This window comes from Notothenia coriiceps, unplaced genomic scaffold (genome assembly GCF_000735185.1).
Source record: "Notothenia coriiceps isolate Sejong01 unplaced genomic scaffold, NC01 NC01_scaffold00012815, whole genome shotgun sequence".
In the NCBI taxonomy this organism is placed as follows: Eukaryota; Metazoa; Chordata; class Actinopteri; order Perciformes; family Nototheniidae; genus Notothenia; species Notothenia coriiceps.
In genome coordinates this window covers 694-15,312 of record NW_011345516.1, presented here as the reverse complement: position 1 = coordinate 15,312, position 14,619 = coordinate 694, and the positions used below count along the sequence as shown (strand labels likewise).

Sequence of the window (14,619 nt, the reverse complement as noted above, 5' to 3'; positions counted from 1 at the left end):
ACAACCACGGTAATAAGTCTTTACCTTCTTCTTACGTACTCGTAGCAGGGGGAGCGACCCGGAGGTGTGTTCTCACGGGGGGCACCCCAAAAACTAACTAGTCTCTTGCCATCCCAGTCTTGATGTGTCCTCCTTGAAACAATTACCTAGAGTTCCGTCGACCTCGCAGGGATCTTTTGATAAACCACTGTGTGATGTTGTACTTAACCTAGTCAGACGTCGCGGACCTTCCGGGACGAGTCTCCTGTACTCTCCGGGCAGACTCAAACTTGTTGCTGAGAACTTCCAAAGGCTCTTCCAACCCTCCTCTCCTACACCCAAGTCTACTCCTGGTGAGCTCTAGAAACCCGAGTGAGCGTGCCGCACAAACTCCTTCTCTCTACGACGATGATTGTGGTCTTTGTAGGGGGGGCACGTCGTACCTCCCACCTTTGTTAATATTCATTTGTAGGTATGCGTGTACATGTTCGAAATATAAAGCGGTCCAGTCTATTGACTTTTGTTAGTTCTTATGTGAGCTTTTTTCTTTCGTTCTTTCTCGGTTTCTGGTACAAATTATCTCAACTATGTGGCCTCACCGAGCTGCTCTCTGATGGTCTTGTAGCCAGTCCCAGCCTGGTGGAGGTCTACAGTCTGGTCCCTGAGGTCCTTAGACAGCTCTTTAGTCTGGCCCATGGTGGAGAGGTTGGAATCTGATTGATTGATTCTGTGGACAGGTGTCTTTTATACAGGTAACTAGTTGATGTTAGGAGTACTTTCCCAAAGGAAATGGACTTATGTAACCGGTCTGTGGGAGCCAGAATCCTTGTTGGTTGCAAGGGGATCAAATAATTACTTCCCACGGTTAAATGCAAATAATTTGTTATCTTTTATATAATGTTAATTTCTGGATTTTCGAATATAAAAACAAATGTATATAACGATATGAGTGCAAATATATATATATATATATACAAAGTCAAAGAGACATTTGTACACATTAGAACCTTAATAAAAATATGTACAAAACAACAGTCACTTCAATATTTTGAGAATGTACATTAGTGCAAGATTGTCTATAGCAGCGTAAAAAGTGTCTGGTGCTGGATTTGAGTGTCTGAGTGTGGGGGGGAGAAAAGTGACCGCGGCAGGACAATTGCAAATGGGTAAACTTACAAAATCGGCAAGGGATCAAATACTTATTTCCTCCACTGTGTGTGTGTGTGTGTGTGTGTGTGTGTGTGTGTGTGTGTGTGTGTGTGTGTGTGAAGAGGGGGATGTGAGTGTGTTTGAATGTTTATCTGTGAAATCATCCCTCCATTTTACTCGACCCATGATGAAATATGAATTGTATGATGCTTGGTAATCAGCCTTAATTTAACTCTAAATGTATTATCCCTTAGATTTCTGTTACTGTTTTATTTATTTCATTTTTTTTACTTTTTTTGGTTGTGATTTACCTATGCTATATCTAAAAATATAACTTTATATTCAGAATAGTGTGTCTGTTTAATTAAATAAGCCGATAAATAAGAAGTTTAAAAAAGTAAAAGAGAAGATCAGTACCACACTCCTGTCAGAGCTGGAGTAGGTTTGAATTGGATGGTCATCCAAAGGGAAAAAAATATTTTATCCTGAGGAAACATTTGACGCTCTGCTTTGCTGGAATCACCAGCGACAACAACATTATTATAACATAACTGTATGTGTCTTGGTTTGCTAGAACTGCTGCTAAAAATCTGAAAACAAAGTATTTTCATGGTGGGTGACCACAGGAGCAAGTGAGGATTCACTCAGGCTCGTTCCTGTTTCATGGATGGATGAACGAAACACAAAGATCAGTGCCCCCTTCACACACACCTCACATCATTATAATACATATCTAAAACACCTGTGATCATAGTGACACAGTAATGACTGGAAGAACGTCATAAACGAGGACAATGTATTGAATGATGAAGTTAATATTGCTCTCATGATTTTAAATAATGGTTGTGATATTAGAGCTTTTTACATAAATGAAGTACATTATTTTTTATATTTAATAAAAAAATACTCAATTATTTGAATTTTAGAAAAGGTAGTTTTCTAAAATTATTCCAGTAAGGGATGCAAAGCATTGAAATGTTATCTTTGTTATTTAATTACTTTCACTGAACACCAAGGTTTTAGTGTTTCGTGGATGGGTCATATGCTAACAGTATATAATGAGCAGAAAGCTTCATTGATGTTCACACAGACTGATAGTTTCATGTATATAATAATAAACACACTTACCAGTCAGTGGCTTTGCTTCATCACAGACTGTAGCTGAGCCCGCTGGAAGAGCTGAAAGAAACACAGACAGCATGATGCAAAAAACACAAAACAAGCAATCCAAGAAAATAAGAAAGATAGGCTAAAATCTTCAAAAGCATTTAGGATATTTTTCTCCTAAAGGGGCTAAAATACTTAAGTGCCCTTTTAATTTAGGTTTTGTCTCCAAAGTTAAGAAGGGAAAAGGGAAAAGTTTTTAAAATAAAATATCAACCTGAGGACCCATAATATATCAGGACAGAAAAGCATAAGAATTATATTTTAGCCACACATTTTTACTTCCTTTTTCAGTTGTTACGTCTTTACTTTTTTATTGGATAGTTTTTCCTTTTCAGAGTTTAAATATATAGATTTTTTTTTTGTATTACTTAGAACCTGTCTCCATAGTAACCTGTGATGAGGGCTTTGAGGGGGATCAATGCACTTCAACCCCTGTTGGTGTGGGAAGTATCAGATGCTATGTAACTCACACAATCCTAACGTGTACTCTACCAATACACAGCAGACAGTGTCAGGTTTCATGCTTTGCCAAAACGCTACTGTACCGCATGTTTTCCACTGAAAGATATGTATTTGAGTGTTTATTGGGTTGTGTCTTCTTTAATGCTTGTTCAGTGTCGTACACTCATCACGTTTTAAGCAATATTTATCACTGAGCTCTGGAGATGAATCCACTCGAAAGGAACTTGTCTTGCTTATAGCATTGCCACTCATACTTACGAAGTACTCAGATATTATTCTAAAGTAAAAGTAGGTGTACCAGAGTGTAGGAATACTCTGTTAAGTAAAAGTCCTGAAATTAAAATGTTAATCGCAAAAGTAAATATAAAATATACTTATAGTACCAAAAGTAAAACTACTCATTATGCAGATTGTCCCGTTTCAAAATAATATATATCCCAGGTAATTTTAATAACTTTGTATACTACAGTGTAGCTTGTGAATTTACTCCAGGTGTAACTAAGATCTGATTCAAGAGTTGATTAGGCTATATTTCACATCATTAATCAAAATCTGTAAAGTAACTAAAGGTATTAAATAAATGTAGTAGAGTAAAAGTACAATATTTCATTTCCAATTTTAGTAGGGTTGAAGTCCAGTAGCAACACATTGAAATGCTGAAGTACCAGTACAAGTCTCCCAAAATTGTACTTAAGTACAGTACTGGGTAAATCTATTTAGTTACTGTACACTACTGCACACTAAGTGTATAATTTGAACGCTCACAGTTCAACTTGTGAGGACTTACTCTCTGCCAGTGTGACGGTGGCGGCTGGGTTGACGGTGACAGGTAAACTTATCTCAGCATCCGAGTCTCCTGCAGGCAGGCTGATGATGGTAGCCTCCCCCAGCAGGTTACAGATCCTCTGCTGCATCGCAGTGAGGATGACGGGGACTGGAGTGCAGTCAGCGGAGGTTCCCTCTATAGCAGCCCGCGCCTGGGCCACTTTCCGCCGGACCTCCGTCTTCATGTCCGACCACTTCTTCTTCACCTCGGGCAACTCTCTGGGACAGGTGGTGACAGCGTTTACCTTTTTCAGGATGTCCCCCCAAGCGTTATTCTTTGCCATGTGGGTGACTCCAGCGTTGAAGTGGTTAACCAGTGTGTGCTTGTGTTTCTCTATTTCTTCCACAATAATTTCCACCTCTCTCTCCGAGAAATTCATTTTTCTCTTTTTCGCGGCTGATGCCATAATTGCACAAATTCCCCTTTTGGAGAGGTAATTGTGCGTATTGTACGCAAAAATAGTAGGATTTACTCAATTGATGTGCGCAACGTAATGGCTTCCAGAATCGGCTTCTTCTTCCTACAACAACGCTTACGTTAGCTGGGCGTGCCCTGTAGCCCCGCCCAGAGACATCCCATTGGTTGGATATCTCTCGGTCATGCAATATTCTCTTTCTCTATTGGCTCAATTAAACGCCTATTGAACAAGCTAAATAAACGGTACCAAATAAGAATTGTCCCCGTTATCTCACTTTATATCACAGTCGTGGTTGGTCAACAGTTGTTTCACACCATCTTTCACACACACACACACACACACACACACACACACACACACACACACACACACACACACACACACACACACACACACACACACACACACACACACACACACACACACACGTTGAATTACTTTGTTTTTATTTTTGTGAAACCTGCGTTATTTAGATCTGTAATAACCATAGACTGTATAATAATAGGCAAGCATATCTTCCCCACCCCCATTTTGCTGTTTTTTGCTATAACCACCAATAACTATCAGGCATTGTAACATAATTATCAGCAGGAATGTGGGTCTAATACTATCAATCACAGAGTAATACTTTTTATATGTATTTACTCATAAATATACATTTAAAATGTGAAATTCATTTTGTAGTTACAAGTTAAGAGGAATCTTTAGAAACGTAAAAGAAAGATTGTTTTAATTTAACAAACTCATAGTTTGATAAGATCTTTAATTTACTCAACCACAACATAAAGATTATGTTATCCATCTGGAATGGAGTTATAATTTATGATATCGGATTTCTCAGCCTTCTTTAAATCTATTGAAGATAAATGATCCCCCACTATTAAAACAAGGTGCTAGGAGAAGGAAAGGGGTTTCGCGTTAGTAATCTGATCAGTGTTTATCCTGATTGTTTTGTTACTACTTTTTCTATTCTCTCAGGAATTTAATTAAATACCAGTCTACATCTGAATTTTAAGTTCGGCTTACATTACACATCTGAAACAAAAGATGGCGCCAGTGACATACGTTTCTCATAATTCCATTGAATATCCTCATTTCCTATTCTAATCCTCAAATTCTCATTAATATGCTCATCTCCGTTTTCCAATCGAGGTGACACATTATTGACAAAGGGGCTATGTCTGTACAACTACTGGTCCTATGGTCTCCTTCCTAGAAAGAAGAAGTCACCCGCCTGTCAGTCAGAGCAGTCTCTGTTCAAATACCACAGCAGCTCCCAGCACCCAGCACCCTTTGATGAAGTCGCGCTGTAGTCTCGCGTTGTACAGCGAGACTTCTGGCGCAGCTGGCTCCCCGAGCCACAGTTTTTCTTCTCACTCAGTCGGCAAGTTAACCGACTAAAATATCGGAACACATATCTTACTCATAACGGTCTTTATTGAGGAACATTTCTCGTGTTTTGCGATATACAAGCTCGTTATAGACTCTGACACTCAATGCTGTGAAGTCATTTAATTAATAAAAGGTAAGGCGCTGACAGGTCAGGATCCGTGTCTCCCTTAACCGGCTTTTAACGTCAACACTCAGGCTAGCGTCACTCTAAATAGGCCAGTTTACTCGGCTAATGTATAAAGTGTTCTTGTAGATATTAACCATTTTCGTCTCAGGGGAACTCTGCAAATTGGTTTGGAGTAAAACGTCTGTTTTTTAGGCTTACCGGCTTCTGGTAGCTCTTCCTTTCAGAACAGGCTGAAATGGAGGGACATGTGACGTGGTAGTCAGGGCTCGAAAACACAGCTCGAGACACAGCGCTGGCCTTCAGTGCTCTCCGGCTGTTATCAGTACCGTACAGAGGTTAAAGCGTGGCGGACCGTGCCGGACACCTGTGATGCACCAGCAGGGTTCGTTGATGCCGTCCTTGCTCAGTGATGTATTCTGCCAGTGCCAATCAGGCGACACCCACCTAGGGGTCGACCCGGTCGGCGGGCACACTGAAGACCCCCCCTCAACAGCCCCCCGGCAGCCCGGGGCCGGGGGCCGTCACTCGGAGCCGGGTCAGTCAACGCATCAATGTGACACGTGTGGGGGGCCCGAGCAGGAGCACAGGCTGAAGGTTCTGTTCCAGGTCCTGGATGTGAACGGGGATGGAGGCATCTGTGTCAACGACCTGACTATTGGGCTGAAGAAGTTAGGAGTACACCGCACTGAACATGAGCTCAGGGTGAGTGCTTTCAACCGGCTGTTCTGTTTGTGTGTATACTGTCTCCTTGCTCATTGTCCACACTTCTATCTTACTTGTTCCCAGTGGTGTAAAGTAACTAAGTACATTTACTCTAGTAGTGTACTCAAGTACAATTTCAAGTACTTGTACTTTATGAGAATCTCCCTTTTCTGCAACTTTGTACTTCTACCCCACTAAAATTCAGAGGTGGAAGAAGTACTCAGATCTTGTACTTTAGTAAAAGTAGAAGTATCATAGTGTAGTAATATACTCTGTTACAAATAGCATAGCAAATGTTACTCAAGTAAAAGTATTAGCATGAAAATATAGTTAAAGTAGCGACAGTAAAAGTATTGTGCAGATTGGTCCATTTCAGAATAATATATGTTTTATAATGATTGATCATGAAAGTGTTCTCAAAGCTGGTAAAGGTGCAGCTAGTTTGAATGACTTTGTATACTGCAGGGTAGGTTGTGAATTTACTCCAGGTGGAACTAAAGTCTGATTCAACACTTGATTATATTTCACATCATTCATCCACATCTGTAAAGTAACTGAAGGTATTAGATAGATGTAGTGGTGTACAAGTACACCATTTACCTCTGAATTGTAGTGGAGTTGAAGGCTCAGAGTTTTTTATTTTGTCATACGAACATAGCTACAGTCTAGTTATGACGATGAAAATCTTAAGTCAGGAGGTATCATAACCTGATCATAACATGGAAATACTCAAGTAAAGTACAAGTAGGCTACCTCAAAATTGTACTTATGTACAGTACTTGAGTAAATGTACTTAGTTACTTTACAACACTGATAACATTCTGAGGTAAATATTTTACTTCTACATCATTACAGTATGTAATACCTTTTAGTTAATTTGCGGATATGGATTATTGATATAACATATAATTAATCAGAACTGATGTCTTATGTAAGTTTTGTAACTTTACTCTTTGATCAAATTCACAAACTACAGATCAGTAAATAAAGTAATTAAAATTAGTTCCATCTTTACCAGCTGTGATAAACACATTATTACATTCATAATTATAATCATACATATTTTTCATACATCTATATTATTCAGAATTTGGTAAATGTGCATAGTAAGTACTTTTACTTTATATTTTTAAGTACATGTTCATGCTAATACTTAGATTAAAGTAGAAATACCAGACTCGAGTGTCGGAATACTCGGTTACAAGTAAAGTGAAAAGTTCTGCATTCAAATTTTCACCCAAGTAAAAGTACATAAGCACAAGAGTACTTCTTTAACCTCTGCTTTTTCCTTGAATAGATTAATTGAAAATGAAATAAAAAACCGACAACATCACAAAGATTACAAAGATAATAAGAACGACACACCAGGGGAATGCAAAAACCAAGCAGTAGAAACAGACAAAGGTCAAGTATAATACAACATTGTTGATAACATTTCGGGGGGGAAAATAACTTATGAATACATCTTGACAAGTAAGTAACATGTTGGTAGCACTTGTAGGCCAAGAGACATACAGTGTCAGTGAAACTCTTCTCCAGTATAACTAAGCATCTTGCCTAATGAAGATAAAGGGAGTTCTGGAAACATTTGCGTTTTAATTTATAAACACTTTTATCAGAATATGCATTAAAGTCGACACTTGTTAGTCAAAACCATAGTCAAAACCTCATACATTGAGAGAAACATAATTGTATCATTGACAACCTTGGAAAAAGGGAAACAAGACTTGGACTGCTCTTAGGCCACGTTTACACGGAGACGGAACGGGTTGTATCAACTACAGTTCTCTATCGTATGGACGGTTCGTTCACACAAGGCCGTAACGGAACCGCGGAAACAGAGCCCTCAAACGATAACGGGTCCCAAGGTGGGTAGATCTGCGGACGGAACGCTCTGGGGGGCCAAACGGCTCTGTGTGTACGCCCTATGCGCCATAGGCCCGCCCCTCCCCACCTCTCCTGCTCATCCCTGCGTCATTGCTGATGTGTTTCGCCAACAACAATAACAGTGTTCCGAGTGTTTCGAGCCAGGTCCCGGTATCTCGCAGGACAGTGCATCCAGCAGGAGCCTCCAGCAGACCCCCCCGCACGGTTCCCTCGTCCCTTGGAAGAGGCGGAGAGGTGGGTGTTTTTCATCTGCTGGTGGAGTACCGGGGAGAACGTCCTGCTCAAGAGCCAGGCTCAGAGTTAGTGGCAGTGGGTGCGGTGCACCTGCCTTTTACAGCAGGACAACACGCTCGCCTCGGGGAGGGAGAAAAAGAGAAACAGAGGCCGCCGAAACAGCCAGAGCCCTGCCTCTCCCCACCTCTGCTGCTCACCCAAATCTACAGCTCCTCTACCACAACCATCAGCAACAAGTGGACATGGAGAACTAAATGAACTACATGTTGCTAAATCCACCGCGGAGAATAAACAGAAGGGCAACCAGGCCACCATGGAAACCATGCTCGGGAGGTCTTCTTCGCTGCTTTTGGTGTATTTTGTGGCGGAAGTACAGCGCTACTTATAGGCCCGGCATATGTCTCCAGCGGGTCGAGCGGTCTCGTGTGGACGGACACGTTTATTGAGCCAATTCCGTGTGGACGGAAGACTTTTTTGATATCGAATTCTGTTCGTTTTCGTTTTTGTTTCCCTGTAAACGGAGCCTCAGTTTGAGGTTTATAACACATACAGGGCATTTTCAACACCTAAGTTTAGTAAAGAAGCCTAAAAAACTGGCTTCACGTAAGTCTTGCCTGTAAGTCATACAGGAGGTATGTGACAGGACTGCCTGAGGGGCAGCCAGCATTTGAGTTCACAGCTTTTAGACCTTCCTTTATGTTATTTAAACACATGAACAGGTACAGTCTCTTTACAACGTCCTATACCAAAGGATTTGGTATAATTGCCATTAGTTAAGTGTTTCTTGTGTGTTGATTGCTTGTTGTTGTTTTTGAGCTGAAATTCACATGCTGAACATCACTTAATTGGAATTACTATAAGATACAGTTGTAATATTTTTAGTAGCTAATTCAGAACCTTTACTTTGATTAGGGTTTCTAGTCTTAATGTATTCAAGGGGATTCCTGCTGAATGCCAGTGGATGATGCATATTTGATTGTTCTTTCAGTTGATATAAAAAGGACAAACCATAGACAAACATGTTCAGTTACTTTTTGACCTAACAATTGAATGTGCAGGATTATCTAACTAACAGGAAAGTCACAGGTAGAAAAATAACAGTTTTGGACAGCACTGGTTAAGGCTGTCAACCTTTTAACACACGTTCCTTTTGAAATATTAGCTACAGCAGAACATAACGGTGCTGGACGACTGAAGAGGTTGTCCCTTGTTTGTGCCCTGAACTGATTATTATAGAGACATAATGATATACATTACATAGCTGAAATCACTTTTTTAATTACGCCACACATTCCTACCAATGAACAGACACTAACTGAGTGTAGTCACAGACCCGTAGTGTAACCGTAGTATACCCTTGTTTGTATAATGCTGCCTTTCTACCTATAATGAAGAATTGTTAGTATTTGGACCTTGTTTTAATTTCACTTGCCTCATTGTACAAGGAGAACCTATGCTTGCCTCAGTGTAGGAGGAGAACTAAAACTGTTCAAACTCTATCTGCACCTACACTTTCAACTGTATAAACTCTATTTTACTTTAAATGGATGCATTTTACATTTTTAGGCTATGACACACTGGTTAATACCTTGGGATTGGTTTCCTAACACAGCTTCATACAACAAAGAATGGTGAGATATTCAAGGTTTCATTTCAAACCTTTATCTAATCAGATTGGTCCCATTGAGATCATAGATCTCTTTTTCAAGGGAGACCTGCAAGGTTACTGTCTGGGACTGGTGTTAGGAGTTCTGCTTTAAAGCCCCTGTCACACTGTCCCGAAATTGACACCCGATGGACACACGATTAAGGAAATGTTCAAATTCGGCTCTGATCGTAACAACATCGGGCCATTCGTGAGGGCATCTTGTTATCATCGGTGCCATCGGGCATTCGCCCTCACTCTGATCGGGGCGAATGCCCGATGGCACCGATGATAACAAGATGCTCTCACGATGGCCTTACTTACGAAGGGCAAAATTGACACACAAATTCAACACGAAAATGAACCTTTGCAAGGTCCTTCGGCAATTTTTTGGCATGCCCAAGATTTTGCCACCGCTCACGAAGTTGCTGCCGGAGCCTAAGAAACTCCACCATTGGTCATACGATGGCTTAAGATGCCCTCACGAATGTCCCGATGTTGTTACGATCAGAGCTGAATTTGAACTTTTCCTTTATCGTCTGTCCATCGGGTTGTTTACAAAATCATGTAAACATATTATGTAAATAACCCAATTTGTGTTCTGTAAAACTAAAAAGGATATAATATATTATTTTGAAGGCGAGTTGACAGGAAGTTGTTGTTGCTATGGAAACAACATTACGGAGAAAACTTTATATCTTCTACATATAAAGACGGATAAAGTAAAGAACAAAGTCTGAAAATATCAGTACAGTATCATAGTACTTTAACATAATCGTTTTTCTTAGGGGTGCACCGAATGGTAAATTCTTGGCCGAAACCGATACCGAAAATAGGAAACAGTTGGCCGAAAACCGAATGCCGAAAGGCCGAAAATGATTAATAGAAATATATATATATATATACAATGTATACATTTTTTACCAATGTTGTTCAGCTACCTGATTATGGAAAAAGGCATGATTATGGCAAAACTTAACTTAAATAATAATCACTATTATGGGTCCATAAAACATTTATTCAGCACTTTTGAATGCATACAGTACATTAATTCCAAGTCAAGTGCATTTTCTTTTCTCTGTAGGATAACTACAACAAAGTGCATTCAGAACAAAGCCAAGGTGCTTTAAAACTGCATAAACATCTAGGCCAGTAGGCCTACAACAAAATAGTGTAAATAAAGACTGTAACAGCCAGGCCTTCAACAACAACAAATGCACCTATAAGTTTGGTAACCTAACGTGTTGTTGTGATGACGTAATCAAAACGCGGCGACAAGCACGGCGCGCGACCATGCTCGCGGCTGGCTCACAGCCAACATGTCTGCCGCTTGGAGATATTTCAAAATATCAGAGAAAGAGGCATGGATTGCGATTTGTAAAACGTGTTCAGCTGACATTTCTCGAGGGGGTGTAACTGCAAAGACTTTCACCACTTCGGGATTACTCCACCTCTTGAAATCAAAACACCCGGACAAATATGCGGAGTATGATCAACGTAACCCTGTTCTCTGACATTCGGTGTATTATTTTTTCGGTGAAAACACAACATACTCTGTCAACTACGAACACATCACTGCCGAGTTAATATTAGCGAGCTGGGGCGTCACGAGCTTTCTCAGCTTTCTCTACTCAAAAGTCAGAGGGGGGCCTTTTCTACACGTCGGATAGGACGAAAGGACTTACCAGTTACCCCTCGGTAAGGAATGGATAAAACCTCGGTCCTATTGTTTGGTTGCACAAAAACGACGACCCTTGACCAGGGGGAGCGTCACGCCTCGTCGCTCGAACAACCGGCTACGCTCGCCTCACGTGCACGACCCACACATGTCAAATTGTAACAGACCTNATCGAACCCACAACCTTCTGGTTGAAAGACGACCACACTCCCTCACAGCCACAGTCGCCCTGTAGATTTGATCAGTCAGCCCCTCCTAGCTGTGCAATATATACATATTGCACAGCTAGGAGGGGCTGACTGATCAAATCTACAGGGCGACTGTGGCTGTGAGGGAGTGTGGTCGTCTTTCAACCAGAAGGTTGTGGGTTCGATCCCAGCCCATGCAGTCAACATGTCGATGTATCCTTGGGCAAGATACTTAACCCTGAGTTGCTCCCGATGGCATGGCCAACGGTGTGTGAATGTGTGTGAATGTTAGGTCCTAGAGTAAGGTACACTGCTCTGTATGAATGGGTGTGAATGGGTGAATGACATGTAGTATGTAAAGCGCTTTGAGGGGTCTTAAAGACTGGATAAAGCGCTATATAAGTACAGTCCATTTACCATTTATCTATTGAAGAAAATGTTCAAGTCGTTTGCCCACTGATGGTCCCCACGGACCTGGGAGTCTGGGTCTTTGTAGCCAGAGATGGTCTTTAGGCCTCTCCAGACTTTTTCTTTTCTGATCTCAACCTCAGAAAGAAAACACATTTCCTGTAATGTTGAGCTGCCTGCTGAGTGACATGAGAATAGTACAAACCCTAATTCCATTGAAGTTGTCAGTTTAGTACCCCCACTCTTTTACCATGCTGTTATAGCACGTGCAAATTGTGGCTTGGCATTCTCTTTCTGAAATAAGCAGGGACATCCCTGACAAAGACGTTGCTTGGATGGCAGCATATGTTGCTCAAAAACCTGTCTGTACCTTTCAGCATTACTGGTGCCTTCACAGATGTGCAAGCTACCCATGCCATGGGCACTAACACACCCCCATACCATCATCACAGATGCTGGCTTTTGAACTTTAAGCTGATAACAATTTGGATGGACCTTTTAATCTTTGGCCCGGAGGACACGATGTCCATGTTTTCCAAAAACAGTTAGGAATTTGGACTCATCAGACCACAGCACACTTTCCCACTCTGTGTCAGTCCATCTCAGATGAGCTCGGGCCCAGAAAAGCCCATGACGTTTCTGGGTGATGTTGATATATGGCTTTGGCTTTTCATGGTAGAGTTTTAACCTTCACTTGTGGATGTAGTGACATACTGTGTTCACTGACAATGGTGTTCCAAGTGTTCCTGAGCCCACGTGGTAATATCCTTCACAGAATGATAATGGTTTTAATGCAGTGCCCCTTGAGGGATCGAAGGTCACCGGCATTCAATGTTGGTTTTTGGCCTTGCTTGCCGCTTACGTGCAGTTGTTTCTCCGGATTCTCTGAATCTTTTGATGACATTATGGACTTTATATGATGAATTCCCTAAATTCCTTGCAATTGTACGTTGAGAAACGTTGCTCTTAAACTGTTGGACTATTTGCTCAGGTAGTTGTTCACAAAGTGGTGAAACTCGCCCCATCCTTGCTTGTGAATGACTGAGCCTTTCGGGGATGCTCCTTTTATACCCAATCATGACACTCACCAAATGAACGTGTGGAATGTTCCAAACAGGTGTTTTTTAGCATTCCTCAACTTTCCTAGTCTTTTGTTGCCCCTGTCCCAGCTATTTTGGAGCGTGATGCAGGCATCAAATTCAAAATGAGTGAATATTTGCAAAAAAACACAACGTTTATCAGTTTGAACATTATTATCTTGTCTTTGTACTGTATTTAATTTAATATAGGTCAAAAAGGATTTGCAAATCATTGTATTCTCTTTTTATTTAAGTTTTACACAACGTCCCAACTTCATTGGAATTGGGGTTCGTAGATGCAACTAGATTTTCAGTTTGGGTTTGAGTCACTAACTAAAACAGCTTTTGTGTTCTGTTTCCAGCTGAAACTACTTTCCACACCCTGGAGGATGGAGGCGTGGTGGAGTACTGCACAACCACTGTGAGTGACTCCACTCCCACCATGGTGGCGGCCGTTGAGGCTCCAGTGGAGATGCTGGCTGCCTCCTCTGCCTCTCCCCCTCCACCTCAGAGTCATGCCAAACCTCAGGAGCTGAAGAGCCGCATCGCCCTCAACTCTGCCCGCCTGCTGCAGGAGCAGAGGGTCACCAACGTTCACATCCGTCAGATCGCCCAGCACATGGAGGGACAGAACGAGCTGCTGCAGATGATGCGGCGCTCTCAGGAAGCTCAGGCCTTCGCACAGGAGAGACAGGCCCAGGCGCTGGAGGGCACCCAGGCCGCACTGCTGGCCTTAGTGCAGCTGCTCAAACCTGCTCTCAAAGACCTGCGCAAATTCCTCCAGAGTGGGACTGAAGCATCCAACTCCAGCAGCTCCACAGCAGAGCAGCAGAGGTCCAGAACACCGCCACCTCCACAGCCGGCCGAGGAGGCACAATAGACTGTGTGTGTGTGTGTGTGTGTGTGTGTGTGTGTGTGTGTGTGTGTGTAAATAAAAAAACGTGTCAGAAGTTGCCTTTGCGGTGAGCATGTACAGAATTTTACTTTTTACCTTCTGTCTTTAACTAGTAGAGTTTATGTTATTTGAGACATTTAATTGAGTGTGTTTTTTAATGCAGAGATGCAGACGGTTATCAGTAACATGGAATTCTTAGTTTGATCCTATCACCCTGCAGTTCACCCTGAATGAAGAATAACCAGTCCTGTTCTCCACACCAGAGACGGCAGGGGTCTTCAGGTAGTGTGAACTGTGTCTTCAGAGCTGAAGAAAAACTTGAATAAAAATCATCTGCCTGTGTTTTGTCTCTGGGGTACATTGCTACTTAGCAGCCAGGAGGG

General features: G+C 41.7%; 2 protein-coding genes across 2 annotated transcripts in view; one reads left to right on the top strand and one right to left on the bottom strand.

Moving 5' to 3' along the window:
* LOC104947604 (nuclear apoptosis-inducing factor 1-like) overlaps positions 1 to 4,351 on the bottom strand; it is an 8,647-nt gene extending 4,296 nt beyond the window's left edge. The window contains exons 1-2 of the mRNA XM_010773653.1: positions 3,545 to 4,351; positions 2,253 to 2,307 (exon numbers count right to left, since the gene is read on the bottom strand). Coding sequence (XP_010771955.1) covers positions 2,253 to 2,307; positions 3,545 to 3,989 — 500 coding nt within the window. The 5' untranslated portion in view covers positions 3,990 to 4,351. The remainder of the gene's footprint in view (positions 1 to 2,252; positions 2,308 to 3,544) is intronic.
* A 1,559-nt stretch (positions 4,352 to 5,910) lies between these two features.
* Positions 5,911 to 14,264, top strand: LOC104947606 (nuclear apoptosis-inducing factor 1-like). Its single transcript, XM_010773657.1, has 3 exons — positions 5,911 to 6,222; positions 6,307 to 6,310; positions 13,704 to 14,264. Exons 1-3 carry the CDS (start codon positions 5,911 to 5,913, stop codon positions 14,219 to 14,221), a joined length of 834 nt encoding a protein of 277 aa, XP_010771959.1. The 3' UTR covers positions 14,222 to 14,264.
* The last annotated feature ends 355 nt before the right edge of the window (positions 14,265 to 14,619 follow it).

Excerpts from the sequence above, each read along its gene's own strand:
- LOC104947606 (XM_010773657.1), top strand. The coding sequence starts at position 5,911 with ATGCCGTCCTTGCTCAGTGATGTATTCTGCCAGTGCCAATCAGGCGAC.